The 26,397-nt window shown below is 48.1% G+C and overlaps 10 protein-coding genes across 13 annotated transcripts in view; 3 read left to right on the forward strand and 7 right to left on the reverse strand.

The window, feature by feature from the left end:
- Positions 1 to 72: 72 nt before the first annotated feature.
- On the reverse strand, positions 73 to 2,028 carry Ir7f (Ionotropic receptor 7f). The gene is made up of 3 exons (XM_017237410.3): positions 1,682 to 2,028; positions 1,106 to 1,631; positions 73 to 1,044 (listed from the first exon to the last, which is right to left on the reverse strand). The coding sequence occupies exons 1-3, from the start codon at positions 2,026 to 2,028 to the stop codon at positions 73 to 75; spliced, it is 1,845 nt and encodes a 614-aa protein (XP_017092899.2).
- Cngl (Cyclic nucleotide-gated ion channel-like) overlaps positions 1,703 to 26,397 on the forward strand; it is an 83,857-nt gene continuing 59,162 nt past the window's right edge. The window contains exon 1 of the mRNA XM_070277040.1: positions 1,703 to 1,713. The gene's annotated coding sequence lies outside the window, so the exon portion shown is untranslated. The remainder of the gene's footprint in view (positions 1,714 to 26,397) is intronic.
- Ir7g (Ionotropic receptor 7g) lies at positions 2,425 to 4,396 on the forward strand. Its single transcript, XM_070277329.1, has 3 exons — positions 2,425 to 2,750; positions 2,810 to 3,314; positions 3,377 to 4,396. Exons 1-3 carry the CDS (start codon positions 2,425 to 2,427, stop codon positions 4,394 to 4,396), a joined length of 1,851 nt encoding a protein of 616 aa, XP_070133430.1.
- Positions 5,082 to 6,685, reverse strand: LOC108122697 (acetyl-CoA acetyltransferase B, mitochondrial). Its single transcript, XM_017237415.3, has 2 exons — positions 5,692 to 6,685; positions 5,082 to 5,631 (listed from the first exon to the last, which is right to left on the reverse strand). Exons 1-2 carry the CDS (start codon positions 6,598 to 6,600, stop codon positions 5,296 to 5,298), a joined length of 1,245 nt encoding a protein of 414 aa, XP_017092904.2. The 5' UTR covers positions 6,601 to 6,685; the 3' UTR covers positions 5,082 to 5,295.
- On the reverse strand, positions 10,427 to 12,054 carry LOC122321025 (acetyl-CoA acetyltransferase B, mitochondrial-like). The gene is made up of 2 exons (XM_043209870.2): positions 11,044 to 12,054; positions 10,427 to 10,983 (listed from the first exon to the last, which is right to left on the reverse strand). Exons 1-2 carry the CDS (start codon positions 11,962 to 11,964, stop codon positions 10,648 to 10,650), a joined length of 1,257 nt encoding a protein of 418 aa, XP_043065805.1. The 5' UTR covers positions 11,965 to 12,054; the 3' UTR covers positions 10,427 to 10,647.
- On the reverse strand, positions 12,191 to 14,823 carry Nek2. Its single transcript, XM_017237538.3, has one exon. The coding sequence runs from the start codon at positions 14,605 to 14,607 to the stop codon at positions 12,403 to 12,405; it is 2,205 nt and encodes a 734-aa protein (XP_017093027.2). The 5' UTR covers positions 14,608 to 14,823; the 3' UTR covers positions 12,191 to 12,402.
- ND-MNLL (NADH dehydrogenase (ubiquinone) MNLL subunit) lies at positions 16,610 to 16,866 on the reverse strand. The gene has a single exon (XM_017237540.2). It carries the CDS (start codon positions 16,864 to 16,866, stop codon positions 16,699 to 16,701), a length of 168 nt encoding a protein of 55 aa, XP_017093029.1. The 3' UTR covers positions 16,610 to 16,698.
- On the reverse strand, positions 16,882 to 17,372 carry LOC108122783 (uncharacterized). Of its 4 annotated transcripts, XM_017237543.3 has the most exons (3): positions 17,295 to 17,311; positions 17,134 to 17,222; positions 16,882 to 17,050 (listed from the first exon to the last, which is right to left on the reverse strand). In XM_017237543.3, exon 3 carries the CDS (start codon positions 17,044 to 17,046, stop codon positions 16,882 to 16,884), a length of 165 nt encoding a protein of 54 aa, XP_017093032.1. In that variant the 5' UTR covers positions 17,047 to 17,050; positions 17,134 to 17,222; positions 17,295 to 17,311. The 4 variants fall into 4 exon arrangements, with proteins under 4 accessions (XP_017093032.1, XP_017093031.1, XP_017093033.1 ...); XM_017237542.2 differs by lacking the exon at positions 17,134 to 17,222 and having other exon boundaries at positions 17,295 to 17,372; XM_017237544.3 differs by lacking the exon at positions 17,134 to 17,222 and having other exon boundaries at positions 17,251 to 17,313.
- On the forward strand, positions 17,553 to 24,490 carry shtd (anaphase promoting complex subunit 1). The gene is made up of 9 exons (XM_017237537.3): positions 17,553 to 18,095; positions 18,158 to 18,908; positions 18,968 to 19,129; positions 19,190 to 20,381; positions 20,434 to 22,481; positions 22,535 to 22,969; positions 23,027 to 23,609; positions 23,667 to 24,172; positions 24,232 to 24,490. Exons 1-8 carry the CDS (start codon positions 17,660 to 17,662, stop codon positions 24,147 to 24,149), a joined length of 6,090 nt encoding a protein of 2,029 aa, XP_017093026.2. The 5' UTR covers positions 17,553 to 17,659; the 3' UTR covers positions 24,150 to 24,172; positions 24,232 to 24,490.
- LOC108122781 (P3 protein) lies at positions 24,502 to 26,168 on the reverse strand. The gene is made up of 2 exons (XM_017237539.3): positions 25,044 to 26,168; positions 24,502 to 24,987 (listed from the first exon to the last, which is right to left on the reverse strand). The coding sequence occupies exons 1-2, from the start codon at positions 26,049 to 26,051 to the stop codon at positions 24,679 to 24,681; spliced, it is 1,317 nt and encodes a 438-aa protein (XP_017093028.2). The 5' UTR covers positions 26,052 to 26,168; the 3' UTR covers positions 24,502 to 24,678.

Raw genomic sequence — 26,397 nt, forward strand, 5'->3', positions numbered from 1 at the left:
GTAAAAGTTTTGCTGCTTGGAGTGGGCGCCACCGTGGGGCACGAAAGTAAACACGAGGGCTTTGGACATTAACTATCTTCTTGGAGCGTTCCGAAACCGGCGGTGGAGTAGGACTTCCCCGGCAAACACAATTCCAGACAGCAGGTACATCCCCGCCAATACTATGTAAATGCCCGATAGCTTGTTGTGATTGACCAGTTGGCGACTCGTCTGCTCCTGGTTGCTGCCCCAGCGACGGACGTTGAAGGCAGCTCTCCGCCAGGCCAGGATGAATCCTCCTGCGTCCAGTCGCCGCACAGTCTCGTCGACTTTGGCGAACATGTAGGAGTGCTTCGGCATGTACATACCCGTGTACTCCACATTCACGGGCTGCCTCAGCACGTGGTAGGCATCCTGCTCTACCGAGGCGAAGGATTGCAAGTAGGACTGGCTAACGTCTTGGTTGACGATGCCAAAGATCCTGTCGTACATATTCCGCTGCAGGGAGGCCAGGACCTCCCAGTCGGAAGCAGCGTCCAAGGCGTGAAACATTCTCCGATTCTGGGCCACCTCAGGAACCTCCTGGATCAGTCTTTGCGTGTTCGCCGTACTGACTGCTTCGTAGCCCTCACCTATCAGGTCATCCAACTGCACCGGCGGGGTTTCGTACAGCTGCAGACGGATCAAGTGGAACAGCAGGGACTGGTAGGTGACTCGCAGGGGTATGCTGGCCCACAACCAGTGGGCGGCAATGATGCGAAACCTCCAAGGGAGAGGCCAGCGAGTTACAGAGGCTCCCAGTAGAATAGCCCATATCTGGAGGCCATTCTGCCGTCGTAAGAGCAGAAGACCCGTATGAAGAGTCACGGCGCTGAGTAGCAGGAGCCATACGGCTAAATCAAAAGGAAATACGAGCAGAGCGAGGGGTCCCAGGCGGTAGCGCTCCAGAGAGACGATTGCCACCAAATTGGCGGAGTAGTAGGACATGGGCGTAGTCAAAAGCTTTTTCCGCCGTGCTGTCTGACGGAAATATCCCAAGCTCAGATTGGCACGGCGCTGGAGGAGCTGTTGATGCACAAAAAGGGTACATGCATCTGTTGTGCTAAGGTAACAATCGGATACTTACTAATTCCAAAGGTCCTTCCGCTTCACCCTCCGCCAGGTGGTACTTCTCCGGTCGCAAAAGCGAGAGATTGCTCAGATGCACGCTGAAATTCATCTGCTGCGCCATGTAATCCAGCAGCTGGATCTCAAAGCCGCTGGCGTGAATCTCTTCCGATCCCGGATCCCAGTGCAGTGCCACGAACGGAGGCTGGTGCCAAGTGAGCACCGTCAGCGGACAGCCGTGCATCTGACCCAGTTTTTCCGGGAACATGGAACCATTTTGCATCCACCGCCTGCCATCGAATTGGTTAACCAGCACTGGGTCCGCTTGTTGGCACTTTTCCGCCGAATAGGGGTAGAAGGTGTACACCAGGACCTCCACCTGGGCGGTCTGGATCATTACGTTGCAGTTGAGCCAATAATGGGTCAGACAATGGTCCAGGATCAGTTGCTTTTGCTGTGGAATGAAACGATCCCGGGCCTGCAGGAAGATAAAGTAGTAATCCGGATCATCAAAGTCGGCGTTATCCTCCGTAATGTTCGTGTCCCTGGAAAATAGATTTATAAGAAATGGAATAAATTTTAAAAATAAAGTTACAGTAATCCCGCGTAGGAGTCCACCAGCAGCAAGTTGACTCTCTTTCGACCGGACACTCGAACCGGAGGCTGGTCCGACCGGAAGCTCAGGAGCTGAACGGCCGCCAAATGCCACGAATCCACCAGGTTGTTCATCACGTACTCGAACCACTGAGCGGTGCCGAGCTCTCTGGTGGATATCGTCACCACTAGGGTTGCACTCAGCTGCGTCAGCACAGTCTCTATGACCAGCCGGAGGGCCCGTGCAACGTACACGTTGGCATCCTCAGCCTGCATATCGATGCGAGAGTTCTCCACGTAGCTCTTATAGATGGCCTGGATGGAACCGCGACTCGCGGTAATGTTCATGGTATCTCTGAGGAAAGGTCTTGACTGGCAGAATGCGACTTCCCGGTTCCCACATATCATGGACAGATCTCCGAGTAAGATAACGATAATTAAAAACAAATAGAACGAGTGTTTTTGAAGGAAATCAATAGAGGAACAAATCTGATGAATCCTTGACACATATAAAATAAAATATAGAATATTATGAATAGAATGAAGGTCAGGATACCGTAAATAGTTCGGACATGGCATGAGTAAGACTTCCTGGACATCCACCCCGCGCGTGACCTACAATAGTTTTGTTTGACTTTGTCCTCACGACGTTCCAGTTCCAACCCCTAATGAGATGCAAACAAATGTCCGTGGCACCGTCTTGACACCGACTTTCGGGGATTAGATGGTCAGTATCCTATCGACATGAACGTGACCAGCCTGCTGCATTTCGAGTCCATGAAGTACTCCGGCGCTCAGACCCAAGCTGCATCCATCAACCAGCACGTGGCCCAGGCTCTGAGGGTGTTCATCGAGGACTTCTATCAGCGCATTGCTCCCGCCTTCATCGTGATCCTGTCGTGCCGGCGTCCCAGTCCGATGAACTTCTACCGGAACATCATGCAGCTCCTGTACGAGAGTGTCGACACCATGATCATTCAGTTGGTTTTGGTCGAGTATGGTCGCCCGCGTCGAATTGAAGGACCGCGCACCCACAATCTCCTCCTGGTGGACTCGCTGGATGCCCTACTGTAAGGAGTTGTAGATTTTAATGCATTACCTTTCAACTTTGACTATTAACTCCTCTTAGCGACATTGAGATTCACACCTACACTGCCACGTCGGACGGCAGCGAGTACTACTTCATCTTCCTGCAACAGCGAGACGCCCTGATTCCCCAGGACATGCAGGGCGTCTTCGCGTACTGTTGGCGCCACCAGCTCATCAACTGCAACGTGATGACCCAAAGCTCAGGCGGTCAGGTTCTCGTCCACACGTATTTTCCATATGCCCCCGGGCGCTGCAACAACTCGAGTCCAACGAGGATCAACCAATTCTTGGGTCCAGCCTGGCAAAGTCGTGACCACTTTCCCTCTAAGCTGCGTAATCTTCACGGCTGTCAGCTGATGGTATTGGCCCGGCGGATCTCTCCTTTTTTCGAGGTCGACGTAAAGCACCAAGTGCTATGGGGCCTGGAGGGTCACCTGCTGGAGGAGCTGTCGCGGAGGATGAACTTCAGCATCAAATTTGACGGTCTGGAAGAGCAGCAACGTAACCAAACCACCTGGACGGAGCAGAAGCTGCTTCAACAGATGGTAAGTTGCTCCCAAATTTCTAGAACAAGCCAGCCATGTGTATCTCCTTTCAAATACTTCAGGTTCAAGGACGCGTAGCTCATCTTGCCATTGGTTATGTGAGGAAGCACATCCAGTACTCCGGAAACCTGACTGCCGTTTTTCCTCATTACTCCAATAGAATTGTTGGGTTTGTCTTGCTAAACGCCCACAACCTGACCAGCCTGGAGATCTGGTCGTTTCCCTTCCAGGCTCTGGCCTGGGTATGTCTAGTGGTTTGTTTCCTCTGCATTTCCGGCCTGGTAATGATATACTTCCGACAAACCGTCAGCGGATTTCGAGGCGACCGCTTGGCCCTGCTTCTGGCGGTTTATGCCGCTAGCTTGGGCTTACCCGTCGAGCCGCCTGAGCGTGTATCGATGCAGTTACTCTTTGCCAGCTGGCTGTGCTTCACGCTCGTCGTACGGGCCATGTACTCGGCCCTGCTGTTCCTAATCCTGCGCTACCATTTACACCAACGACTGCCGGACAGCTTGCAGGACCTGGTTAATGGTGGATACACGGCGATAATGAGTCGAACCACATTGCAGGACCTCAGAGAGGTAACAGGCTTGCAGAACATTCTAGAGCTTCGAACAATCATCGTAAGCTCTGAGCTGGAGGAGGAGGTCCTGAGGCAGCTGGAGCGCTTTTCGGTTCGGGATAATGCCGGCTCACATCCTCTTATCTTTGGACTTATCTCTCAGGATGCACTGCTTCAGCTGGCGGAGCGGGGACATCGTGCTGGAGCCTACCATATGGTGTCTCAGCAAGTTCTGGAACAACAGCTAGCAATCTATCTGCAAAAGCACTCGCATCTGGCCGGCCATCTGGACCATCTGGTCATGTCGATCCGTGCGGTGGGCCTGCTACATCACTGGGCCGGTCAGGTGGCTAGTGAGCGGTACTTCCGGAGCAGGTACCTCTACCGCGAGAAGCGTATTCGGCAGTCGGATCTGTGGGCGGTATACATCCTGGTCGGTGTTCTTCATGTTTGTTCAGTGTTTGTCTTTATATGGGAAGTTTTGTCAGCGAGGAGGTGGCCAAGAGGAAATGTTGCATAGAACGTATTACAAATCTCTTACCTATAAAATAGGCTTGAAATAAAAGTACAAAACCAGGAGGAAATTTTATTCAATTTATTGATTCTGAAAGGTATTTTTATCTAGGTTAGTATAATAAGGATCAAGACACGGTTAAAATGTTTCTTAGAGGGAAAGTTGTCCTCAAATAAATACTTTTATTAGAATAAATTGAAACTCCAGGATAAGTGACTCCTGGATACAGCTTTTTTCGCCCCAAGATCGCCTCTGATCTTAAAAAAAGTTTAAATAAAGCAAGTTGTCATCTTTATATATTCTTTCAAGACTTACATATCTTCTGGTTATTTTTCACACTTTTCATTAAGTGAAAACTTTGTACAAAATAACAAAAAAGCTCGAAACTAAACATTTAAAAAAGTACCCCGCTATAATGTGACCAGGCTTCACATAATATTTAAATTCAAGATACTATCGATACTTGATATTAGTTTACGTATCTGTTACTATTTAAACAGGTTATATGTATTTAAAGTTGTATGAAATCCAAAAACAATTACGTCAAAAATATGCAAATAATTTTAAAGCTCATAAAAGCATACATATATGAGACCATGTTTTTTTGGATCTTTACATTTGGAATCTAAAAAAACTTATTTTCTAAAGATTAAGTATACCCTTTTTAAATCCAATAATTAAAACATATTCATTAACTGAAAGTTCCACTGAAGTTCTATATTATTTCATAATTTCATTATGCAAATCACAAGTTTCAAATAAATGCTCGGGCACATATAATTTAGCAAAATATTCCACTTGACCTTTGCACTGCTAATTTCATAGTAGTAGAATAATTTCATAGTATAGAGTATGTAAATGCATTTCTGGTTTTGAGAGATTACTCCAGACTCGCCGGACCTCTTTTAAAGCTTCTCCAGGAGAATAGAGGAGGCGCCACCGCCGCCATTACAGATGGAGGCACATCCCAACTCGCCCTTCTTCAAGCTGTGCGACAAATGGGCCACCAAACGGGCTCCAGACATGCCAATCGGATGGCCGATGGACACGGCTCCGCCGTGTATGTTCACCTTGGCTGGGTCCACATCCAGCTTCTTGATATTTGCAAGCACTACCAGGGAGAAAGCCTCGTTGATCTCCCACATGGCCACATCCTCCTTATTCACGCAAGCGCGCTCCAAGAGCTTGGGGACAGCCAGGGCAGGAGCGATCGGGAAATCAATGGGATCCGTTTCGGCATCCTAACAATTAAAGAATTATTTAAACGATTTATACAATATTTCTCAATAAGGATGACCAACCTGGAAAGCAACAATCCTGGCAAGAGGCTCGACGCCAGCCTTTTGAGCCGCCTCAGCGGTCATCAGGACCACGGCCGCTCCACCATCGTTCAAGGTGGATGCATTTCCGGCCGTAACCGTGCCATTCTCCCTCTGGAACACCGTGGCCAGCTGACCAAACTTGTCAAAGTTCACCCTCTTGTACTCCTCATCCTCGGTAATGGTGACCTCCGGCTTCCTCTTCTGCTGGATTTTGACCGGAGCAATTTCATCTTCGAAGACCTTGTTGGACCACGCGGCAGCAGATCGCTTGTAAGACTCGATGGCAAACTCGTCTTGCTGTTGGCGAGTGATTTCCAGTTTCTTGGCCGTGTTCTCGGCACAGTTGCCCATGTGGAACTTGTTGTAGACATCCCAGAGACCATCAAAAACAATACCATCGACTAGGTTAACGCCGCCGTAAGGAGTGGCACCTCGCTTAAGATAATATGGCACATTTGACATCGACTCCATACCGCCGGCCACGACCACATCAGCATAGCCCAGTTGCAAGGACTGTGCGCCCAGCATCACGGATTTCATTCCGGAGGAGCACACCTTGTTGACTGTAGTGCAGCAAACGTTTGTGGGAAGTCCGGCAAAGATGGCCGCCTGACGGGCTGGAGCCTGGCCCAGTCCTGCAGACACCACGTTGCCCATTATCACTTCCTGGACATCGGTTTTGGCAATGCATGCTCGCTGGATGGCCGCTTCGATGGCAATAGCTCCCAGCTGGGTGGCACTCAGGGGCGCAAGCTTGCTCTGGAAGCTTCCGATTGGAGTACGAGCTGCAGAAACAACCACTACCTCGGGAATCTTCGAGCTGTAGGATCTCCGCGAGGCTTCCAGGACGCACAGACGGCGAGTAGCTTGCAGCAGTCGGGCGGACATCTTGGTTAACAACTTCACAGATGCGGTGGCGACGGGAATCCAATCTAGAATGAAAGGGATCACCTGTTACTTGCATAACAAGCAGATCTTTGGGCTGTCATTTCAACAACTATCGATAACACATCGAAGAGTCACGGAATTATGGGCGCCAAGTCAAAGTTTTATTTAAAATAAATAAAAGAGGTCTTGGATTATATTTAAAAAAAATCCTTTTATTCAGTTAAAAGCTCTGAATTTCTTATTTTAAAAAAATATAAATGCAAATTGCACGATATGTGTATGGCAGCATAAAAAAATACAGAATCTTAAAAACTAATAATACAAATTGAAAAAAAAAAGCACACAAAAATGTAAGCATATTTTACGGAACTTTTCCACATCACAACGCTCGTAGTTTCCATGGTAGCCATGGATCTGGGTACTCCTTCTATTCTCCAGTTTTATCCTGGTTTTAAATCAGCATTTGATCGCGCGTTGACAGCTTCTGATGTCCATTAGCCAGGACCAAGGATCGACGCATTCGATTTCGCTGCAGAGTGGAGTTTCTCTCCCGGACATGGTAATAATATGTCTTAAAGGAAAAGTTGTCCTCAAATAAACAGTTTTATTTGAATAAATTGAGACTCCAGGATAAGTTACGCCTGGATACAGCTTTTATCGCCCCAAGATCGCCTCTGATCTTCAAAAAAGAGTAAATAAAGCAAGTTTTCATCTTTATATATTCTAACAAGACTAACATATCTTGTGGTTATCTTTCACACTTTCCATTAAGTGAGAAATTTGTACAAAATAACAAAAAAGCTCGAAACTAAACATTTAAAAAAGTACCCCGCTATAATGTGACCAGGCTTCACATAATATTTAAATTCAAGATACTATCGATACTTGATATTAGTTTACGTATCTGTTAGTTTTTAAACAGGTTATATGTATTTAAAGTTGTATGAAATCCAAAAATAGTCACATCAAAAATATGCAAATAATTTCAAAGCTCATAAAAGCATAGATATATAACACCATTTTTCTTTCGATCTATACATTTGGAATCTAAAAAACCCTATTTTATAAATTTAAGTATACCCTTTTCTCCTAATGAAGTCTTAGACTTTCTTAAGACTCGTAACCCAAATTCTTCGAAGGGATTGGATAACATTTCTTATAGTATGCTTCTATCTTTACCACCCGAACAAATTCAAAATTTTGTTTCCATGTTGAATGATATTTTTAACGAAGGCCAAATACCCGATATATGGCGAAAAATTAAAATCGTACCTGTTCCAAAAAAAAATTTAGATTCCTCTATCATTACTAACAATAGACCTATATGTTTGTTAAGTGTAGTCTTTAAGTGCCTTGAAGGTCTTGTTAAAAATAGCTTAGAAGAACACATTACAAAAAATCAATTACTTCCTGACAGGTCTTACGCCTTCAGGAGAAACCGCTCAACAGCACAGTGCATTAATGATGTGATTAACAATGTTGCTAGTCTTAAAGCCAAGGGCTTTCATGTTTTGGCAGCAGTACTGGACCTGAGCAAAGCCTTTGACTGTGTCAATATCTCAATTCTTTGCAAAGTTCTTGTTGATTTTGGTTTCAACCACCGCTACATTAATTTCATTATTGAGTTTTTGAGAAAAAGAATCCTGGTCTTGGGAAAATCCGAGGTCATTGTAAGCAAAGGAGTTAGTCAAGGAAGTTGCCTCAGTCCTATTCTTTTTAATCTGTACACAACCGTCCTTCATACTATTATTGATCAAAAAAGTCTACTTTTTCAATACGCGGACGATTTTTTTCTTATTGCTTTTGACAAAGACTTCATGACTGCAAGAGAAATTCTTGAACAAAAGGTGAATCTTTTTAAAGAAACTTGTGATACGATTAATTTAACTTTTAATCCCTCCAAATCATCTGTGATACATTTTAACAATAGGAGACGTTCTTTAAATATTATGTGCAACAATCTAGTGATTAAGGAAGTTGACCATGTTATTTACTTAGGAAGAACCATTTGTACTAACAACTCCTCTATCAATCATGTTAGACACACGCTTGCTAAGGCGAATAAAACAAATATGTTTTTAAATATGCTTAGTGGTTGCCGCTTCGGTATCCACCCCAGCGTAGCTCTTAAGTTTTTTAAAGCCTTCGTTAGATCCAAATACGAATATGCATGCTCTACCTTTGCTAATATCTCGAAGACTGTTACATCTAGTATCCAAATACATGCTAATTTCTACCTAAGGAAATCCCTTGGACTATTAAAATCCACTCCTGTAAATATTATTTACCACCTAGCAGCAGAACTCCCCCCTGCCTATAGAATGAAATTTGCTACAGCTAAGGAATTAGCTAAAATTTTCACTCTTAATCTCCCAGCTGCTTTACTACTTAAAAACAACTTCGCCGCCAAAAACACTACTTATATCAAAACATACTTAGAATTTAAAGACATTTTTGATTCTTTAACCTATGTAGATTGCTCATTTTCTAAGCCTCGGCTTTTAACATTTGATTCAAATTTTTTTAAGGGTTCTTGCCATAACAAGAAATCTAGCAGCCCTGACGTGGTGGACATTCTTTTTAGAGAAAAACATAGTTTATTAATTAGCCAAAATTTCGAAATAATTTACACGGATGGCTCTATTAGAGATAATTTCACTGGGTGTTCCTTTTATCATATCAATAGTAACACAACTAAAAGCTTTTATATGAATAAGAAGTTCTCTTCACTTACTGCAGAGCTTACAGCCTTAGAGAAAGCCATTGAATTTGCAATTGACCAACATATTACAAGGGTAGCTATCCTAACGGATAGTTTGGGTGCTATTCAAGCCCTTCAAAAGCGGAATTCTTCCAATCGCATTGTGGCTGAAATACTCAGAAAAATTGACAACAATATATTGGTTATTCAACTAAATCATATTCCGAGCCATTTGAATATTAAAGGAAATGAAGTTGCTGACTCTGCTGCAAAAAACGACAATACCTTGGGATCTTATCTAAATATCAGATACACGCTCAATGATGCTATCACTCACATCTTCAACAGAATTAAAACTGATTGGGAGCGCGACTATAATTCTTTTTGCATAGAAAGGAATAAAGGATACTGTCTTCTATATCCATATACATTACCCAAACCATGGTTCCAATCGGAAAACTGCAATCTTAATAGATTGCAGATCAAACAAATTAATAGAATCCTCAGCGGTCATTCTTTTGATAAATATACCCTATACAAACTAAAAGTCCATGACAGTCCCCATTGCGATTGCAATTTCAATACTATAGAGGATATTTCACACATAATTTTAAATTGTTCCAAATACGATAATATTCGTAGGAACTTCCCGCTCCTTCTAAAATACGATAACATTTATCGATTTTTTTCTCAAGAATCAGTTGAAAATTACAGCTCAATAACTAATTTCATTAAACTGGCTAATATAGATTTATAAGGCGCCTTTTAACTTCTTTATGTCACTGGAGATAATTAATACTATTAACTATGGATAACTATTAACCAGCATGTGCATATATTAACACGGTCACTTTAAATAGTTGACTATCGCATCTATCTTCATTATCGTTTATTTCCCATCCACTTCATCAAGCCTCAAGTCATATTAATATAAATAATTTGTTCACATTGTCATAACAAGTATCTTGAAATTTTTTAATTTCACACATAGGCGTTGGCGTTTACCCGTCTTCACGGGACGGCCAAGGAATTCTTCCCCCTCTACCGAGCTGGGAAGTAACTTAATAAAAAAAAAAAAAAAAAATAAGTATACCCTTTTTAAATCCAATAATTAAAACATATTCATTAACTGAAAGTTCCACTGAAGTTCTATATTATTTCACAATTTCATTATGCAAATCACAAGTTTCAAATAAATGCTCGGGCACATATAATTTAGCAAAATATTCCACTTGACCTTTGCACTGCTAATTTCATAGTAGTAGAGTAATTTCATAGTATAGAGTATACTATCTCAAAATGCATTTCTGGTTTTAAGAGATTACTCCAGACTCGCCGGACCTCTTTTAAAGCTTCTCCAGGAGAATAGAGGAGGCGCCACCGCCGCCATTACAGATGGAGGCACATCCCAACTCGCCCTTCTTCAAGCTGTGCGACAAATGGGCCACCAAACGGGCTCCAGACATGCCAAACGGATGGCCGATGGACACGGCTCCGCCGTGTATGTTCACCTTGGCTGGGTCCACATCCAGCTTCTTGATATTTGCAAGCACTACCAGGGAGAAAGCCTCGTTGATCTCCCACATGGCCACATCCTCCTTATTCACGCAAGCGCGCTTCAAGAGCTTGGGGACAGCCAGGGCAGGAGCGATCGGGAAATCAATGGGATCGGTTTCGGCATCCTAACAATTAAAGAATTATTTTAACGATTTATACAATATTTCTCAATAAGGATGACCAACCTGGAAAGCAACAATCCTGGCAAGAGGCTCGACGCCAGCCTTCTGAGCCGCCTCAGCGGTCATCAGGACCACGGCCGCTCCACCATCGTTCAAGGTGGATGCATTTCCGGCCGTAACCGTGCCGTTCTCCCTCTGGAACACCGTGGCCAGCTGACCAAACTTGTCGAAGTTCACCCTCTTGTACTCCTCATCCTCGGAAATGGTGACCTCCGGCTTCCTCTTCTGCTGGATTTTGACCGGAGCAATTTCATCTTCGAAGACCTTGTTGGACCACGCGGCAGCAGATCGCTTGTAAGACTCGATGGCAAACTCGTCTTGCTGTTGGCGAGTGATTTCCAGTTTCTTGGCCGTGTTCTCGGCACAGTTGCCCATTTGGAACTTGTTGTAGACATCCCAGAGACCATCGAAAACAATACCATCGACTAGGTTAACGCCGCCGTAAGGAGTGGCACCTCGCTTAAGATAATATGGCACATTTGACATCGACTCCATACCGCCGGCCACGACCACATCAGCATAGCCCAGTTGCAAGGACTGTGCGCCCAGCATCACGGATTTCATTCCGGAGGAGCACACCTTGTTGACTGTAGTGCAGCAAACGTTTGTGGGAAGTCCGGCAAAGATGGCCGCCTGACGGGCTGGAGCCTGGCCCAGTCCTGCAGACACCACGTTGCCCATTATCACTTCCTGGACATCGGTTTTGGCGATGCATGCTCGCTGGATGGCCGCTTCGATGGCAATGGCTCCCAGCTGGGTGGCATTCAGGGGCGCAAGCTTGCTCTGGAAGCTTCCGATTGGAGTACGAGCGGCAGAAACAACCACTACCTCGGGAATCTTGGAGCTGTAGGATCTGCGCGAGGATTCCAGGACGCACAGACGGCGAGTAGCTTGCAGCAGTCGGGCGGACATCTTGGTTAACATCTTCACAGATGCGGTGGCGACGGGAATCCAATCTAGAATGAAAGGGATCACCTGTTACTTGCATAACAAGCAGATCTTTGGGCTGTCATTTCAACAACTATCGATAACACATCGAAGAGTCACGGAATTATGGGCGCCAAGTCAAAGTTTTATTTAAAATAAATAAAAGAGGTCTTGGATTATATTTAAAAAAAATCCTTTTATTCAGTTAAAAGCTCTGAATTTCTTATTTTAAAAAAATATAAATGCAAATTGCACGATATATGTATGGCAGCATAAAAAAATACAGAATCTTAAAAACTAATAATACAAATTGAAAAAAAAAGCACACAAAAAAGTAAGCATATTTTACGGAACTTTTCCACATCACAACGCTCGTAGTTTCCATGGTAGCCATGGATCTGGGTACTCCTTCTATTCTTCAGTTTCCTCCTGTTTTCAAATCAGCATTTGGTCGCGCGTTGACAGCTTCTGATGTCCATTAGCCAGGACCAAGGATCGACGCATGCGATTTCGCTGCAGAGTGGAGTTCCTCTCCCGAACAGATTGCCGCAGATGCTGCCGTCTCCCGGCTACTGGTATTCCTCCCACTCCCGATGCCTCTCTTTCCGCTGCATTCATTGCCGCCAGCAACTCGAAGGCCTGTTTCTTCTGCTCCTTGGTCCAGAGATTGGCCACCGGAGGAGCAGCTGCTGATGGTGGTGGCTCTTGGCTGGGAGGTGGCCTTACAGCCAAAGGCGGTCGTTGGACGCGTTGGTTGGTCGTCGTCTGCGGTGGCTGGTTTACTGCTGGCACAGCTTTGGAGGCTGCCTTGGAGCCGCGGTTTAGGCCGAATAGAGACAGAATTGACTTCCTACGTGTGGAGGATGCCTGGCTATCCCCTGAATCATTGCTGGACACGCTCATTTGCATAGGCACCGGTGCTGGCGCATCATTGATGTGGGGCGGCGGCACATTTTCAATACCATAGGTGACAAATTTCTTGGGGGATTGAAAGGTCACTTTCCTCAGGGTATTCCCGTTGCTGTGCAGGGACTTTGGAGCGGGTAAAGTGGCCAGGTTCAGTTTGGCCACCGTTGGCGAAGTATCGTTCAATTCTATAGTGCAATAGGTGTCGTCGTGGGGCGTCTTCAGTGGTTTCCTGGGGGGGATGGGTGGTGCAGCAAGCTGATCGCATTTACAAACGTGCTTTTCCTGTTGGAGCAGCTTCTCCTGCAGCTGCCTCTCCAGGGTCTGGACACGCTGCTCAGACACCAACAGCTCCTGTTCCCGGGCCTTTAGCTCCACGAGCTTCTGCTGCAGCAGAGATTCTTGAGCACGAATGGCATGGAGACGGGTCTTGAGGACTTCATCAAAGATGTTTTGAGTTAGAGCTGCCGGGCTGCTCTCCAACATGGGTTTAGGTGGCTCACCAACTGGCTGATCCTTCTCCTTCTTCACTTCCTCACCGAAATCCAGCTCCACTTCCTTGTCCTCTCGCCTTATACTCTCGTATAAGGCCGGATCGGATTGCTGGAGTTTTTTTCCAGGAAAAATCCTTCTCTTTGCCGAGTAAAATAGCTCACTCCTCAGGTCCGGCGTGAAAACGCCCGTCACGCTGAGCCTTCTCTGCCCGTAGCCTTCGTTGAAACTATACTGTTCCGTGAACATGGTGCTGGAGAGTTCGGGTGGCACCTGCCCCCCGTCCTCCGCCTCAAAGAGCCTGGCTCCAGTGGGCAGAAAGTAGAAATCATCCCCAGCCTCCACCAGTGTGGGGAATGCGCCGTCCAACTCGGAGATGTTTCGGACGACCAGCGGATGCCGAATGATAACCTCGATGCCGGGCCGCTGCTCATGATCGACGGCCAGCATAAAGGCGATGATCTCCTGAAGATCAGCGCTGTAGACGGCCGGAATGCGGCTAAACTCGCCCTGGGCAATCTTCTCGGAGAGCTGGTCGAACTGACGCCCACGGAACGGTGGCCGCAGGGCACACATCTCGTAGACTAAGCATCCGACTGCCCAGACATCGCTTTTACGGTCGTACTTCCTTCCTCGTACCAGTTCCGGGCTCATGTAGTGAGGTGTGCCCACAAACGAGGCTGCGAAGCTCTGATCTCTTCTCAGCATCCTTGCCAAGCCGAAGTCTCCTAGCTTGGCATTGCCGTCTGCGTCCAGGAAGATGTTTGCCGGCTTGATGTCACGATGTAGGATGGTGCCGTTGGGTATCTTGTTGTGGCAGACCTGCAGGGCCCTACACAGTTGAAAGAGCACCCGCCAAATATATGGCTCCTCGAATCGACAACGCTGGCTCCTGGCCTTCTGTATTAACTGGGCCAGATCTCCGCCCGCACAGCACTCCATGACAATGTAAACGGACTTGGCCTCCCTGTTGACCAGGTGGTGGTAGTATTGCACTATGTTCGGATGCTGCAGTTGGCGCAGAACGCTGATCTCCGAAACCAAAGCCTCGCACTTGGCGTCATCCAGTTCATCGTAGTTCATTCCCTTCCAGGCGTAAAGCTCCCCCGTCGCCTTGTCCCGCACCTTGTAGCAAGTGCCAAACGATCCATTTCCCATAACTGCAAGCACTTCATAGTCCTGGAGGGTCTTCTGGGCAAAGTCCAACGGCGGAGAGTCCCGGGTCTCCCTTGGCTTGCTCATTTTCGTAGGTTTATCCACTTGTTTTCCCCGCTAAGTAAATTTTCCGCTCTCCCGCTCTAGGTCCGATCGCTTCGAAATCTAAAACTCAAGTGAGGACTGGTTTTTGGGGCAGGATTTTGTATTCTGTATTTCTGGATTCTTCATTTTCGGCGGAACGCTTGCCCGCCTGCGCACACATACACCCGACCAGGCTACCTGCGAAAAGGACAGTGCTGTGCACTTGTTCCATGCCCGCTAGATCTAGCTATAACGTATGTAAAATATACATTTTTTAAAAAATATTCGTCGTTGTCATAAAGATCCCATCGTTTATAATGATTATTAGCAATACTTTTATATTTTTTTATATTTTTTAAAAGGACTATTTTTCTTTTTTTGTTGTAAGTTCTATTTGTATTTTACAAATATTAGCCGAGCAATATACACTTATCCACTTCCAAAATTTGAAAATTGGTACCAAGTTTTTAATTTTTTTTTTAGTTAAAATATCTGAATTTTCGATTCAATTTTTAGCGGATATTTTAACTATTTTGCAACCGATTCAAAAACGGGATACCGCTCACAAATAAACGTTTTATTCCACTTCGATCTGCATCAAAATTCTTCAAATATCAAACAAATAAAATTTCGACCAATTTTCGTCAAAAATCATAAGGGGTACCCCTTTGAAAAAATACGAAAAATGGGTCAGAATTTTTATTGCTATGTTTTGATTAAAAATGATGCTACTCGGAGTGCTTAGAACGGGAAGGTATAACATTTTTGGATCTGACAAATAATGGCCGAGTTATATATAATTTTCCTTAAAAAAACTCAAAATATAGGGGTCCGTATTTTGCGTTTTCTATTTTTTTCAAAATTTGAATTTTTGATGCAGTTTTTAAGGTATATTTTAACTATTTTGTAACTGATTCAGAAACGGATTACCATTTATGAATCGGCGTTTCATAATCCTTCTATCTGCATCAAAATGTTTCAAATATCAAACAAATAAAATTTCGACCAATTTTTGTCGAAAATCATAAGGGGTACCCCTTTGAAAAATTTCGAAAAATGGCTTAAAATTTTTATTGCCAGGTTTTAATTGAAAATGATGCTACTCGGAGTGCTAAGAACGGGAAGGTATAACATTTGTGGATCTGACAAATATTGGCCGAGTTATATGTAATTTTCCTTTAAAAAAAAAATAATTTTTGAATAAAATAAGTTTCTAAAAATGCAAGGAACACTATTAGAGAGCCAATAATCTAGTTCACACAGTTGACCTTCTAACTTTTCACACATCCTTGTTAATGTTAAAATTTAGCTGTTTTACAGCCGTATTTCTCTGACCTGGTGTCTGGATATCTTTTTTCGTTCCTAGAATAAAGATGCACTTTGCAAATCTCTTCTCTTCCTCCGGCCCTCCTGCTGGGAGAGCACACTTGTGAGAGAGCCCAAGAATCCCAATCCCACTGCGCCTGTGTGCAAACTACTGGCCATGGGACACAATGACATCCAATTGCAGCGATTTACCACGCTCGACCCCGACCCCGAACCCGAACCTGATCCCGAAACCAATACCCCTAGCCCTCGACCATGAAAGTAAATTGGTTTTCTTGCTTGGCATTTGGCATTTCAATTTGTGATCTTCAAATTTCATAATCATATTCGATGGAGAGGTGGGGGATCCTAACTGTTTTGGGTTCAACAAACAGTGGCGTAGGCACTAGGGTTTTTTTTGGTAAACAATCATAATTGATGCTGAAAAAAAGTATACATATACAACCTACAATGCTGCACTGCAAATTATATTAAATTCCGGTTTCAATCAGGATGCCCAGGTAGATTCTTTCGAGGGACGGGCTTATCTTCAGGCCGTGTGTTGATGGTTTAAGAGATTTCTTGTGTAAAACAAACAAAGGGACGCAATCCTTCACAAATAAATCACGTTTCGCCCCCGCAACCGCAGATTTTCTCGGCAGGTAAATACGGACACGAGATTACAATGGACGCACTCACATTCACCAGGCCATTTTACGGTTTATTGTTTAACAGCGAAAAAAAAACATGGGATTACGCTAAGACTGGAGGAGATGATAGCACGAAGGATTACCATGACGGCTCCTTATCGCTGCCTCCTGAACGTCCGTACAGAGCACTTTTGTCACGGAACATGGTCATACGTTCCGTTTCCTTCTTGTCCAGGAAGTGTCCGATGGCGAATCCCAACAGCGGCAGGGCGCTCCACAAGTAACGTTTGTCCAGACCCAGAACCATGATTCCCGATCTCGTCTAGCTTTGTTCCTTCAGATGAGCACTGCGCTTCAACTGTTGCTGCTGGAGTTTCCACTCACGGGTGTGCGACCAATCTGCGTAAATCGAGCCGACTGCAACAGTGGGAAAGAATATCACTGCGCCGTACTTTCGAGCCAATTGCACCACAATGCTACTGCCCATAGGTCTGGAATGGATAACAGAAACAGAACAACACAATCGATGTGGGTATAGACGGCAAGTGGGAGATTCTATGCTGCATGCAGTTACGTAATGAAAATGCTTGATGCGGGTGTCTGGTGAAGTTAATGGTGTCTGCCAGGTGAAGTCGCCTTACTCCGTCTCTGGGAAAAGCGGTGCTTTGTGTCTTGAATGCTATTTTCTTACAATTTCGTCCAGCAATTACTAAATTAGTATTGTTTTCAACTTACTTATAGGACCGATAGCTCCAGGGCTGTCGACTCTGTTCAATTTGAAGGCGTTGGCAGCTCCATTTTGGTTAGAGACGAATCGATTGCGTTATCGAAGCTATCGAATATATAAAAGAGACTTACAACGAATTATTAATGCAGAAAAATGAAAAATATAATTATTTCATAATCTTTTCATTGAATAAAAATGTTGGGTTCATTTTATGATCATAACATTATTCTTATTGGAAAAACTACACCCCCCTGAAGATATTTTTGTGGGGTGGCTTGGCCACACTAAACTTGCTTTCGACCGGCGTCGGAGCGCGCTTTTCTGGCCAATTTGGAGTGAGATCGCTACGCTGGATGCATTTTCCGAGGCGGAGATGATCGCCGTCGCAGAACCGCCGCTGGAGTTTGTACCTCGCGGCCGTCAGTCGGCTGCCGAGCATCCTGGCCCCCATGACCAGCCCCTGCCCCGAAGCGGCATTCCCACTACGGAACACCTGCTGCTGCAGCGCCTGCAAAATGTAAATATTTCTTCGGCTGGCGAGGACTCGGCCACGGGCCAGGAGTTCTGGACAATTCGAGAGCTGTACGATGACTACGAAGCCGCTGAGGAGCGGGCCGCGCGGCGGAGGCAGCTTATTGAGCGGACGAAGCGTTGCGGTCCCACCGCGGCGGCGGCTACTCAGCTCACTTCGTTACCCCAAAGCCTGTTGCATCCGGCGCCGGAGCGACGGGAGGAACCCATGTGCGACTATATAGTTAACAACGAGGAGGAGCTATACGTCAACCGGAACACAGTTGTTTGGACGCAGGGTTTGTGTGCAAAAAATAGATACAGAAGCAAGAAACTTAAATGTTTTTTTTATTCAACATAGGCCTTGACGATGACGATGACGGGGTATTCAAAAGAATGTGCTTTACCTGCGATTCACCTGTTAGATTCGCTTGCTTTCTCAACAGAACCTTTGTGCGGGGACGCTTGGCGCAATTAAAAGCCGCTCTTCAGTCCGAGGATGACCAATTAACTGCCATCTGTGTTATGGACCAGAATGCGTTAAGGGTGTACTGCGACGATGGCGAGGATTTCCTAGCCAATTTGGACTTTCCAGTTTCACAGGTGTGGCAAACGATACATGGTCTGCTTTTGGAAAAGGATTCCAGCAATGCTCTGATATCCCATTTGTCCATTCCGATGCCGAGGTTGTTCTCCATGTCGCATCCTCTGCACGAAGCTTGTCCTGTGGTTCTAAAAGCTGCTACTAATTCCACAGGCTACATGACCGAGCCGGAATACAGTGTGGTCTTTACTACGGAGGACTCCGATTTAGTTCTGTTGTACGATGCCAAGTTCTTTAAACACTTCGTGGCTAGGCTGCGGAAGGTCACGCCCGAAGAGGTTAACTATGTGAGCCAGCAGCAGCAGGAATTGGGTCAAACCCTTCTAGGTCCTCGCGTGACGCCAGCTGGGGCAAATAGCTTCAATTCCACAAAGCAGACGGGAGCTACTTCAAAGGTCCAGAATGCGTCCTTCATCAGCAGGAACAATACCACCACTGGCTTGACGACTGCGTCTAGGTTTGGTCTCAGCCAGTCGCAGTCTTTCAGTGGGATTCTCGGCCAGTCCAAGTAGGTTAGGAGCCAGAGCATAATAATTGCATTGTTACAATCTAAAATATTATTCACAGTCGCGCTTCGTTGGGAACGCCGCTGAGCCAGCTCCAGAGTAGCTTCAGCCAGCAGTCGGTGTCCGTGAAGGACATGCGCAAGATGACGCACGTGAAGCCAGCTAAACCCATCGAGCCGGAGATGTGTCTGGAGCACATCTGGACAGAAAACACTTACGGAACGTAAGATAAATAGTATTTAAGATTCGGATGTTGTAGCTTGCTAACCCGAATCTCTTTCAGGCAGCGTGAATTCTGCGAGATGGCCTCTCGCGCGTTCATCCACACGGACCTCGTGGGTCAGACCTTTCTGTGCTATCTCCTGGCCCGCTCATGTCGCCTGCAGCTGGTTCGCTTGACCGGCTACGGAAGTAGCGAGGTACAGATCTCCACACTTGCCTCCACATTGCCGGCCAAGGACGCAGTAGGTCTAAATCGCCTGCACATGATCGCGGTCCTGGATCCGAGCGGAAGTTTGATTCTCTACACGGGCACAGTTCTAATTTCCAAAGTGCACATAACGCCCTTGATGGCGCCCACAGCCATTCCCACGCCATCGCCAGTACCCGCCCCATCTCCGGCTCCCACTCCGGCGCAGTTGAAAACGCCTGTAGCCACAGTGGTAGCCTCTTCGAGCAGCAACTCCTTTGTAGAAGTACGTAGGAGTAGTCTGCTGCCCACAAAAGCGGCTGCGGACCTGGCCGCTTTCGATAAGGAGCTGCACATGCTGTCCCCCATCCCGCCGCAGTCTGCTTCCTTTACACAGCGACAGGCTCACAATATATGCAAATCGCTAAGGGATCCTGCGGGGAACAGGCTAACCTTGGTGTATGCTACCGGCAGGATGCTTAGGATAGCTCTTCCATTATTGAACGATACCCGTTTGCTGACGCGTTGTGTGGCCACTTTGCGGCAGGTCCTGAGTCCCGACCAGTTTCTGCACTTTGTGATACGTTGGTACAGCGCCAGGAACCCACCGGGCTCGAGGGACTACTCCATCGAGCAGGAGTGGCAGCTGTTCCGGGTCACGTTGCTTTCGTTAATGGGCCTGACAGCGGCGGCGGATGTGGAAACGGTAGAGAACTATGAGAGATGCGCCACTCCTCTGCTGCAAACCAATCTCGCTGGCGAACTCATTACTCTGGAGTCGGGTTCTGGTTCGAATTGCAGTTCTACGTCCACTCTCGGCGCGCTAGACGAGCCAAAGAAGCGGCGGAAATATAACGATTGCGAAGACTTCACAGACGACGACTGGGAATTCCTGCTGCTGCAAACGACTCTGGCTCCTTGCGGATCGGATAGCCACAGCTACAGCGTGGACGTTGGAGCGCCCCTGTTCCAGGTCATACCCGCCATCTTTTACAGCCTGCATCTGCTGTACGAGGACCTCAAGCTGGACGCAGTGTTCAATGCGGCACTTCCCTATTTGTCCACCGTGAGTACTTTGAAGATTGGCGAGATCTCTACTCCTAATCTCTCGATTGCAGTTCCTACACCAGCTAGCCGTCGACATGCAGCTGGAGACTTATATCCTGCACTACATACTGGACTTTCCAGAGCTGAGCCATCGCACTGGGAAGATGGCCCTCTTGGGACCGGACCACGGGGCCATGATGATTCACCAGGAGCTCTTAAGGGTGCCGGCACCATGTGTCTTTGCCCAACTAGAGCACATCATAGTGGGGTTTGAGGAGGTGATACCCTACAGCTATATGGAGAACGTCAACGAAAGAAGCCGAAATCTTTTGCAGCTCATATCGCTGGTGGTCCACGGCCAGGAGAGGCTCAAGCACTGGTGGCAGCTCTTGGAGATCCCCGAAGCCGTGCAGTCCAACTACCCGAGAAGAACGAAGCGGAGCATTACGGCGGACACTCCAAGGTGTCACCAGTTGCTCGAGCTGATCCTGGCTATGCGGCTGTCACGACGAGACATCGATCGGTTCCCAGCTGCAGTCCATCTAATTGTCGCTGAGGCCCTGGAGGAGGCTAGGCTTTCGCCACCCGTCGGCTGCAGTATGCCGACGTACGAGCTGATCCTGCGGCCCGAGCTGGCCGAGCATGCCCAGCTGCCGTTCATGGAGACGAGCATTGGCCAGCCGCACTGCGGTCGGGTTTACAAGGAGGACTCGCTGTCGGCGAGGTGCCCCCCTGCTGGAGGAACCATGGTGGACAACGAATCTGAGCAACAGCGGCACGACGACATGGACAATATGGACACTAAGCTGCTGAGACTCCGCTTTCCCGACGATATGCGGGTGGAGGAAGTGCGTCGGCTGCTCAACTCTTCGGAGCCCGTACTTATCGAGGTCCAGCAATCGCCGGGAACGAGCGACCACGAGTTCATCGAGGAGCAGGAGAAGCAACTGTTCGCCCTGTGCGCCAGAACAATGACGCTGCCCCTCGGCCGGGGTATGTTCACGCTGAGGACTGTGCTGCCTCGGCCCAGCGACAGCTTGACGATGCCCAAGCTCTGTTTGGTGGGCAGGGAGCCACAGAAGGGCACCACCATCGAGATGCAGCAGATCGAGTTCCCGGCCAACATGCACATGTGGCCCTCCTTTCACAACGGGGTCGCCACTGGCTTGAAGATCTCTCCGCAGGCCAAGGACATTGATTCCACTTGGATTGTCTACAACAAGCCCAAGGCCCAAGCGAACAATGCCCTGGAGCACGCCGGGTTCCTCATGGCATTGGGTCTGAATGGTCAACTGAAGACTCTGTCGTTCACGAGCATTTACAAGTACTTGGTCAAGTGCGACGAGATGACCAATCTGGGCCTGCTGCTGGGCATTTCGGCTGCCCACCGTGGCAGCATGGACACGAAGACCACCAAGCTGCTGAGTGTCCATCTGGAAGCCCTTCTGCCTGCCACCGCCATGGAGCTGGACATACCGCAGAGCACCCAGGTAGCCGCTTTGATGGGCATCGGCTTGCTCTACCAGGGATCCGCTAAACGGCACATTGCAGAGGTCCTTCTACAGGAGATCGGACGACCACCCGGTCCGGAGATGGAAAACAGTGTGGAGCGCGAATCTTACGCGATGACTGCCGGTTTGTCGTTGGGACTAGTAACCCTCGGGCAGGGGGAGTCGCCGGCGGGTCTGAGAGATCTTCAGCTTCCGGATACCCTTCACTACTACATGGTTGGTGGCGTGAAGAGGCCCATCAGCGGCTCCCAAAAGGAGAAATACCGGCTGGCCTCGTTCCAGGTCCGCGAAGGCGACAACGTAAACATCGATGTCACCGCGCCGGGCGCCACTCTGGCCCTAGGATTGATGTTTTTCAATTCCGGCAATGCGGCGATTGCCGAGTGGATGCAGCCTCCGGACTCCCGCTACCTCCTGGACATGGTGCGTCCAGATTTTCTGCTGTTGCGGACGATTTCTCGGGGCCTCATCCTGTGGCAGGATGTCCGGCCGGATAACAACTGGTTTCAGGCTCAGTTTCCCTCTACACTTCGTGTGCATCTAAGGATCCCCTCGCGCGACGAAGAGTCCACCTCCGAAGACGGCGACGTAGACTACGAAGCCATCACGTAAGAACTTTATTCCTTCGGTTATTTCTTTATTCAATTCCGCATCCCAACAGGCAAGCCTACTGCAACATTATGGCGGGAGCCGCCTTTTGCATTGGCCTCAAGTACGCCGGCACCGAGAACATGGACGCCTTCGCCACCTTGCGGGCGGTGATCAAGGAGTTTCTGAGTTTCCCCGGCTCGCCCATGGGCGAATGTGCTGGGCGCACCACCGTGGAGAGCTGTCTGATGGTGCTCCTCATCTCGATTTCGCTGGTGTTTGCCGGCTCGGGTAACTGTGAAATTCTGAGGATCATACGGTACCTGAGATCGCGAGTGGGTCCGCAGTATCCGCACATTACATATGGCTCGCACATGGCCATCCACATGTCGCTGGGACTACTCTTTCTGGGTGCGGGTAGATTCACCATCTCCCAGACACCAGAGTCCGTTGCGGCCTTGGTCTGTGCCTTCTTCCCCAAGTTTCCCATACACAGCAACGATAATCGGTAAGATCTGGTATGAACAGCAATATATAACCCTCGAACTATATACTTTCCGAATAGGTACCATCTGCAGGCTTTAAGGCATCTGTATGTCCTGGCAGTAGAGCCGAGACTGTTTCTGCCGCGCGACATCGACACAAATCAACTGTGTCTGGCCAACATCTCGGTCCTGGAAGTGGGAGCCACCGAGCTGAGGCGCCTGCCCATAGCCCCTTGCATCTTGCCGGAGCTGAGCAGCCTGCAGAAGGTGATCGTGGACGATGAAAACTACTGGCCTGTGTCCTTCGAGCGGTCCCGAAACTGGCACCAGCTAGAGAAGGCTCTGGAGATGAACGCCCCAATCGATATCAAAAAGCGAACGGGCTGCCTATCACATCTCGAAGATCCGGACAGATTGAAGAGCATGCTGGCACAAACCCTGACGATGGAACAGAGCATTTGCTGGCAGATAGACATGAACGACCTGCAGCAGTTCAGCAGCGAGCGCATGGTCAAGTCGTTCTTGAGCCGGTGCCTCGAAACTAAGGGTACGGATCTGAGCTATCCGGAGCTGGTCAAGCGCCACCAGATGATGCTTCTCTTTTACAACGCGGTGGTTAAGGATCGGATGCATTTGCTGCCCGTCTACCTAACACTCTATGATGTAAGCTGCCAAGTGACAAGTCGATCTTTAAAATTAATTATTGATGTATTCCTGCAGCACGTAACCAAATCCATGGTGACGAACAACGATGTGTGGCAGCTGAAACTGATCGACGCGTATCTAAGTCGGAGTAAGGAGTCGGAGCATCCGCTCATTTCGGTGGAACTGATCCAGATGATGCAGGAGCTATTCAAGCTGCAAATGGAGAGCTCCACGCGGGAGCTGTGTATTCCACTGCGGGAGTTCCTGAGCCGGAAGAGGCTGGATCCGAGCTACATAACCACTGTCAGCGGACCCGACTTGCAGCGGGTATTCTGCGTGATCAACTACTACAACCTGATGCCGAATATGCTAAGTGGAGTCGATCTGAGCACCGGAACGGTGACCCACCTGCGTCTGCTGTACGAGTTCCGGCAATTGAATCTCGGGGCGCACACAATCTTCGGCTTGTTAAGGATTCTGCAGGCCCTCGCCTGCACCCCAGAGATTGTGACCCTCGATGAGGCATCTGTTTTGGCCTTTTCCATGGCCACGCAATGAGCTCTTGGCCCATAATATATACAGTACATATATACATCCTTATTTGTGTAAGCCGATCGTTTCAATCGTGTTATTTTTTTAGATACTTGTTTGCACCTCAGAGGTCCTGGTCTAATCATTTCGGATTCGTCAAAGTATGTCATGCACCTGCGCCTAAAAGTTATCGGAGGACTGGAAGGAGTTACAGCCCATCCGGCGCCCATTAATCCTAAGTGAGAATTAAGTATTAAGTTTGCTTGAAGGAAATTATGTAAAGGAAGGATAACTTCCATATTTTTGGTTTGCAATTATGCTGCAAATATGTCATGGATTCAATAAAATTGATAGTTGGTCAAAAGTGATTGGAAGGGCATTACATAATTCGCAATATTTTATTGGTATAACAATCCAAAAAAGATGCAGGGAGCTTGGAACTGGATCGAAGTACTTCATCCAATGCCAAACACCTCCTTATGAATAATTTAACGGTAGGTACCTAATTAAAATACAATATTGGGCTTCCTGGAGATCCGGAAGAGCATGCTCCGTCTCAAACAATTCTTTCCGATTGCGGGGTGGCTGCGTCAGTTCGATTTCTCAGGCACAGTCGCTTGTAGAGATAGATACCCAGCAGAGGCAGCGGCGTCATTATAGCCACGGAAACGGGCACCACTGTGGTGAGATCTGCCTCCGGTCGCGGCAGCGTGGTGGTCAGCAGGAAGATTGCGATTCCAGTGTTCTGGATGCCCGTTTCAATGGCTATGGTCAGGGCGTCGGCGGAGTTCTGGTGCAGCAGTTTGGCCGCCAGCCAGGCAAAGATGTAGCCGAGCCCGGGCAGCGCCATGCCAGCCAAGACGATCTATGGAGGCACACAAGTCAAGGAGAAGATTTGGGTCAACTATCGGTTAAGCTCACCTGCCACGAGAACAAGTAGAAGATGTAGAAGTTAGTGATCACCGCAAACACGATGATGAACAGGATCACGCACGCGGAGATGGGCTTCAGCAGACGGACCAGCACCCGGGTGACCTTCGCGGATCGCTTCTGGATGAGCACCCCCACCAGCAGGGGCACGATGAGGGCGCCGCAGTAGGTGCCAATCTTGGAGTAGGGTGTTGGAATCTCAGCGCGATCGAAGATCAACTGGCCGAGGGTTAGGATCCAGAGGGGCATGGTGGCGAAGGCCGCCACATTGCTCACCGTCGTCATTAGCACCGAGAGGTGTATATTTCCGCCCAGCACCGCGCTCCACGTGTTCGACGCTCCGCCGCTGGGCGAGATGCCGGTGAAGAAGAGGCCCAGCTGCATGGCCGGGGCGTTGGGGAAGATGAAAACGCCGAGGGCGTAGCTCAGCAGGGGCATTGCGATGACCTGCATCACGAATCCGATGCAGGGACCAGTGGGCAGAGTAATGAGCCCCCTGAGGACCTCCAGATTGAGGGCGGCTCCAAAGTTTATGTACAGCAGCGACATCAGGAGGATAATGGAGCCCAGAAAGATGTGGTCGATGACCCGGACGGGACGCAGAACCTTCACCTCCAGCTGGCTGTCATTGCTCCATTGGGTCGGGAGCTCGCTTTTGTTGAGAGTGTGGTCGATCAACCGGACACTGATCTTGGTTTGGCCCAGGAATACGCCATCCACGTGGATGTGGCCGCTCCAGTCGCGGGTTTCCACGCTGAAGAGCTTCAGCAAAATGCTGGAGTTGTCTTTGGGAATGCTGGCCAGATTCGGATCTTGGCTCTCCACCTGAAAGCTGTAGCGCTCCGGCTGCTGAAGCGTAGAAGGTGCCAGATTTTCCAGCGACAGCTGTACCTCCACACCCCTATCCATGGTTAGATTCAGGCTGGAGGGCCTGAAGTGCGCCATCCAGGCAAAAGTGGGTGAGAACCCGAGCAGCAGCCAAAGAAATACCATTTCCATCTCTGGTTTGGATGAGTGGTGAGTGCGTGTGATGAAATATCTAGCCGGAATACTCGCAGCTCCGTCGTGATATACTCTCCTACACCTCACCAGTTAGGAAACTGAGTAAAACGCAAATGCGGGATCGAAAGTAATAGACTTTACCAGCTGCAATTGCAGGCCTGAGCGAGGTGGCTATAGCCACAACACCATCTGGTGTCGTATGGGGGAGAGAGACAGAGCGCCGTTCACACTAGAAACCGGCCAGCGAGCGATCGACTGAATCTGCCGCCGGCAGGGTTGGATCACCTCCCACCTCTGATACCCTACCTCTTGGAGACCCCGAGGGCGCGATAAGAGCCACAGA

Source organism: Drosophila bipectinata, chromosome XL (assembly GCF_030179905.1).
Source record: "Drosophila bipectinata strain 14024-0381.07 chromosome XL, DbipHiC1v2, whole genome shotgun sequence".
Classification (NCBI taxonomy): Eukaryota; Metazoa; Arthropoda; class Insecta; order Diptera; family Drosophilidae; genus Drosophila; species Drosophila bipectinata.